This window comes from Calliphora vicina, chromosome 3, assembly GCF_958450345.1.
Source record: "Calliphora vicina chromosome 3, idCalVici1.1, whole genome shotgun sequence".
NCBI lineage: Eukaryota > Metazoa > Arthropoda > Insecta > Diptera > Calliphoridae > Calliphora > Calliphora vicina.
In genome coordinates, this window is record NC_088782.1 from 93419918 (window position 1) to 93425917 (window position 6000).

General features: G+C 32.3%; 1 protein-coding gene across 1 annotated transcript; it reads right to left on the reverse strand.

Moving 5' to 3' along the window:
- Positions 1-2048: 2048 nt before the first annotated feature.
- Positions 2049-5525, reverse strand: NUCB1 (Nucleobindin 1). The gene is made up of 4 exons (XM_065502783.1): positions 5131-5525; positions 4513-5011; positions 3078-3415; positions 2049-3007 (listed from the first exon to the last, which is right to left on the reverse strand). The coding sequence occupies exons 1-4, from the start codon at positions 5362-5364 to the stop codon at positions 2432-2434; spliced, it is 1647 nt and encodes a 548-aa protein (XP_065358855.1). The 5' UTR covers positions 5365-5525; the 3' UTR covers positions 2049-2431.
- Between the last annotated feature and the right edge of the window lie 475 nt (positions 5526-6000).

Consider the following 6000-nt stretch of genomic DNA (forward strand, 5'->3'; position numbering starts at 1 on the left):
GGGGGACATTGTGCCTGAGTGTATTAAGGAGTGAGATCGAAAAAATCTTAACATACATATGTACATAAATGTTAATAAAAAAGAAACCACTAAACCTAAAGTTTTGATTTTTTTATTTGATTGAAATTATTTTTACAACTTATAAATACAAAAAATATTATTTTTATAGTTCTAATCAATGATGAATTTATGAACCTTTTCCGAAAACCTTTCCATTAAGGTCGACCACTCTTTTGGACACCTTTTTTGTGCTCTTCAATTCTCTTTTAACAAGAGCCCAATATCAAAATCACTGGCATTAGCACCATGCAGTTTTGAGGATTTGCCTCTCTTGGTACAAATACCACATTATTGTTCTTGTACCACTCAATACCTTGATTAACATAGTGACTATTGTTTGGCTTCTTTTTCAACTACATATTGCTCGCCATACCAAGAAGTGTGTGGAAAAATGTTCTGCTTTTGGGTCCTAAACTTTTCTATAACATTCCCTCGAGCATCAGCAACATAAAAATGTTGATCCGGAAGCTGCGAACAATTTTCCATGCGTACGTTTCGTCATCCATTATGCAGCAGGTATATTTTTTTTATAAAATTTGACTTCAATTTCCGTGCTCTGTTTTTGGACTCTTAATTTTTAGCAGAGTTCCTGTCAGGAACTTTTTGAGCCTTGTATGTTTTTAAACCTGTATTGGCTTTAACTTTTCGTACCAAATAGCCCTAGTACTGAGCTAATCGGACTGTTATGGTTGCACAGTGTGGTGGGTGGCAATGAGGAAGCATTGTTATAGAATTATACTCAACAAAGCTCAAGGTGTGCATGTTTAGGTATAACAGGTGCCATTGGATATAATCTTAATCCTACTACCCATTACAGTTTTCACTGATGGATCCAAGATGGAGTCTGGTACGGGGACTGGGGTTTATATGGTCAACAACGATATTAAACGTCATATAGACTCTGATGAGTTCAGCGTCTTCGATGGAAAAGATCATCCCGATCTGAGTTGATAAAAACACACGTCATAGAGGGGTCTGTAGTGACAATGTCATTCAATAGCTTATTGGAAGACTGCAGGAGAGCTCTTGAAGAGAAATTAGTACTACTAGCGAACGGGGAGTAAGCCATCCTATTTGTCAGTACTACAGTCTATATTTGAAAGATTCCGTAATTCCAACAACCAATCCAGGAATAGTAGGACGGATTATAAGTGTCCAAGGCCTTTTTGCAAAAACTGAATGCAAAGGCAACCAAAACTAATTTTGTTGGATAGGTGTAATATTCTAGTAGGAGCGATAACCGGTCACTGCTCAATTGGGGCCTTTATAGGTAAATGGGATGGGATAGAGAATTGAAATCTGTAACCTCTTTTCCCTCTTTATACAGATATGGATTTTTCTTTTTGTTTCTCCTTTTGCTATTTCTAAGACACTACCTTTAGTTAGAAATGGCATACTTTTCTTTTTATCTGACTCTTGAAGGGAATCACATTGGTTAACAATTTACGATTAGCAAACTAAAATTAGCACAATTCTTACTATAATAAAATTAAATCTTTTTTGTTCTAAAATCTAGTTTTTAGATCAATGATCATGTTCACCCGATATTTTTTGTTATTTATGTATGTACATTAACCCTCTGCAACTGATGTGGATTAATTTTTACAATATACGATATAACTCACTTTTAAACACATTTACTACGTTGAAGTTTCTGATTAGCACCTTTTTTGCCTTATTTATTTATAACAGAAAATAGTTTCAAAGCTAACATAATATTAAAATTTGAATTAAAGGACGTTTTTTTAAAAGTATGACTTATTTTATTTAGTTCCACTTGACAAAGGTACGAAAAATTTGCTTTTCGCGGTGTCTGTCAGACTACGACATCAGTTTCTAAAAAACCTATTTTTTTAGGAATACACAAGGAGTACACTTTCAATGTACAAACTCTAGCGATTTGCAGAACATCAATTTAAGAATTATACATTTTTGAAATCACTCGATTTAATCACTCACGTAATAACTGTATGAAAATTAGACACTAATTAAATTTGCATTTCATTTAATTTATTTATAATAAACGAAAAGAAAACAATACACAATATAAAATCGTCTTAAACGTACAATATACATATATAAAAATATATGACATAACTTTATAATTGTTAAAAAAAAATTGCATGTATGTATACAAGAAAATAGGTTATTGAAATGTTATAAACAAATGCAGATATTATACAATTTTGAGATGGTAAATGAAATGTATCCGTATGTATTTAGTTTACCATGAAAACAATCACATATTATTAGTAGATAATGTCAATATTTGGAATAAGAAAAGTACAAATGATTACGAGATGAATGAATGTTTCTTAGACAATTTGTGTTCAAGTTATATATTTATTGGAAAATTTAAGCTTGAACGATTCTAATGCTTTTGAGGAATGTTGTTTTGCTGCTGTTGCACATTATTTATTGGCTGTTGGGGTATAGCATTATTTATTGGTTGCTGCTGTTGCTGTTGATTAATGTTGTTGTTAGCTACAGGCTGCTGTTGTTGGGATGGTAAATTGTTCACAACAGGTTGTTGCTGAGTGGGAGAATTGCTGGCAACAGGTTTTTGGGGAGGTAAATTATTAACCGGCTGCTGTTGTTGCTGAGGTGGCAAATTATTTACGACAGGTTGTGGTTGTTGCTGATACTGCTGTTGTTGAGCTGGAATTTGTTGATACACTTGATTCGGATTTAGTTGAACTTGTTGTCCTTGGAATTGTGGTTGCTGTTGATTATGTTGTTGGTATTGTTGCTGTTGATATTGATGCTGCTGGTATTGTTGCTGTTGATGCTGATATTGTTGTTGCTGTTGCATATGTTGTTGTTGGGGATCTTGATAATGCATTTGTGGCTGTTGTTGGTATCCAGATGGATGTTGTTGGCCAGTTTGGTATGCAGCATTTGGATCATGAGCATAATAGCCTTGTGGCATATTTGGATGTGGAGGAAGCTAGACAATTAAAAGAAAATATATAATTTAACAAAAGTAGCTTTAATAGAAATTAATTATTAAAATATACCAATCCTTGTGCAATCATTCGGTCGATTTCCTCCTTTCTTCTGCGTTCAAATTCTAAATATTCTTCATGTGTATATTGTGGTTGTTCGTCTATAGTTTGCCATTCTGGATCTCTATTATATTCATCGCGCTTTGTTTGTTCCAAAAATTCCTGAAAACTAATTAACCCATCTCGATTGGTATCGGTTTCTTGGAAAACATGCTCACGCATACGTTCCATTTCTTCAGCACGTTCGCGCATATCGTCTTCAGGTAAACCAGACTGGTACACTTTGTCTAATTCTTTTACAAACAAAGCTTTAACTTCAGTTTCATCCCAAAATCCATTACCATCGACATCTAAAATTAACGAAAATTTGGTTAAAAATTTTGATGTTTATGTCCTTGCCTTTGGGATGAAACTTAAGTTAGTTTCATCCAATCAACATCAAAAATTTTTGATTTTTTTTTTTTTTTAAATTTAGATCGTTATGTTAAAATGATTACTATGTTTAATTGTTTTCTATACCATCAGTGCTGTTGATAAATATACAAGCATTTAAAATTTTACTTTAGACGTATTCAACAATATTGAATTAGCTTTGATTCTGTAATTCTTTTTAATCGATTGTCCTCAAATTTTGCAGTTATTTTTAGCTAATAAAGTAGAAAATAAAACCCATCCAAGAGTGCAATTTTCCATTTGTTTGAAATTATTTTTTAATGCGGTATTGACAATGTATAGTACTTGGCCTGGTAATGTAATAAAAGAGCACAATATCAAAAAACTAAAAATGAAATATGTACATTATAAATTTAAATGTTCGTTCCATACAAAATTTGAATAAGTCCTTAATTATATTATAAACCATTACAGTACGGGTAGCGAAGCACACCGGGTTTTAACTAGTATTATATAAAGGCATGAAAAACTTAATTTTTGTTCGGCAATAAAATAGTATTCAAAAACATCAGAGCACTTAAAATTTTATTATTTTCGTTTATACGTAGCTGTGTGTTGTAAATAATCCACAAATCGTCTGTTATCACAAAATTGTCTATCAGCCCAATTATGAATAAAAATTCCCCTGGAGGTTTTCTCCTTTTTCTCACATTTACTATTCAAATTCAATGTTCAAAATAAGAAAAGGGAAAAAACTTCCGGGGAATTTTTATTCATAATTGCGCTGATTATAAAATATTTTCTATCGAAAATGTTGTTAAGGTAAGATTTTTTATAGAAAATGCAGTTATACAGACGATCTCCTATAGATATTGTTATACGGAAGATTTTGTACAAAAAATATTATGAATTTGTTTCCAATTATATAGAAAATATTATAATACAAAAGATATTCTTAAAAAATATCTTGAGCACAAGATTTTTTATAGAAAATATTGTGATATGGCATCGTTTGATCATTTTGAATAACATAATTGTTTTACTATTTTCTTACCATGTATCATAAAGAATGTATGAGGGTCAAAATCCTGTTTATCCATATGATCCTGTTTCTCCCATACTTCTTCTAATTGAGCTTTGTTTCCAGGATGATGTACTTTTTCATGTTTCTTGTGCTTCTCCTCTAATGCTTTTTGTTCTTCTTCGAATTTTTTGCGTTGTTGTTCATCTAGTTCCTTCTTGACCATTTCTTTTTCAAATTCTTTTTGCATTTCATACTCTTTAAACTCAGCTTGTCTCTTACGATCGGCTTCAGCCAAGTCTTCGGCAGTTTTTTTAATTAATTTTTTCAAATCCTCAATCTCGAAAGTGTGCTCATTTGCATGATCCACATGCTGATTGATTTTCAAGTGTTCACGATCAATTTCATTCTCTAATTCATATTCCTTTTTGGCCAACGCACGTAAACGTTCCAATTCACGGCGTTTGATTTCATCTAATTTCGTGCGTACATGATGATTCACATAGTCAAGTTCTTGGGCAATTTTACCACTCTATAATGAAATTAACAATATTGCCAATATATAAATTAATATAGCTCCATTCCCGTAATTGTACGAATTTCTGATTGTACAGGAATGAAAATATGTTATTGTATTTTATATAAACTTACACGGATATCAGCTTCTGGAGCTTTGTCTAATTTTTTACGAAAATCTGGATCACTTTCCAATGCATCAACGACCTCTTTTAAATAGCGTTCATATTCCAAGGCTGTCTCAACGTCTGGCGATTCGGGAGTGCTAGATTCTTCTTTTTTCTCATCTTTTTTTGTTTTGGTAACTGGTAGTGCACAGCTCAAAAGTATGCAACTCCCAATAAGGAGTATTGTTATGGATGTTTTCATCACGTTTAATAATGTTATGAAGTAATGTTTACTTTAATTGTGCAATATTCGTTTAAGTTTGAATCTGTTTTTAGCTATACAATTTACAAACAATTGTGCAAATATTTAACACGAAGTCAGACTTTATGTTTTTGTCTTATTTTCCAGAAATTCAAGAACTTCTGACGTGTCCGTGACTACAAAGAAAATATGGCGTTTTTACACAGAGTTACAAAGTATAAAGTTGCCAGATTGGCAGAATCTCTAGTTTTTTGCAAGTTGTAGTGTCAACACCGCGGCTGACATCAGCGGCTGACGTCAGCCAAACCATTTTTTTTATATGAAGTTTTTACGATTTGAAATTGTGGGGTCTATCAGCCAAAAAATCCCATAAGAATTACACAGGCATCAGCAAGTGAGCGGCTGATGTCAGCCAAATTGGCTGATGTCAGCCGGAACATCCGGAGTATAAAGTTGCCAGATTGGTAGCATTTTATTATTTCTAGTTTTTTTAACGTTATTAACTCCATTTTAAAAAAAAGTACAGTGTTAGAAGCTAGAAGCTGCTAGTAGAGGTTACTAAAAAATTTAATTTAATATACATACACATTATCAACCATTAACTCCATTTTAAAAAATGTACAGTGTTAGAAGAAG

Bases quoted from the DNA above. Each gene is read 5' to 3' on its own strand.
- NUCB1 (XM_065502783.1), bottom strand. From the start codon at position 5,364: ATGAAAACATCCATAACAATACTCCTTATTGGGAGTTGCATACTTTTG. The intron at 5,012-5,130 runs GTAAGTTTATAT...ATTTCATTATAG, and splicing joins CTCCAGAAGCTGATATCCGT to AGTGGTAAAATTGCCCAAGA. The intron at 3,008-3,077 runs GTATATTTTAAT...TTAATTGTCTAG, and splicing joins GAATGATTGCACAAGGATTG to CTTCCTCCACATCCAAATAT.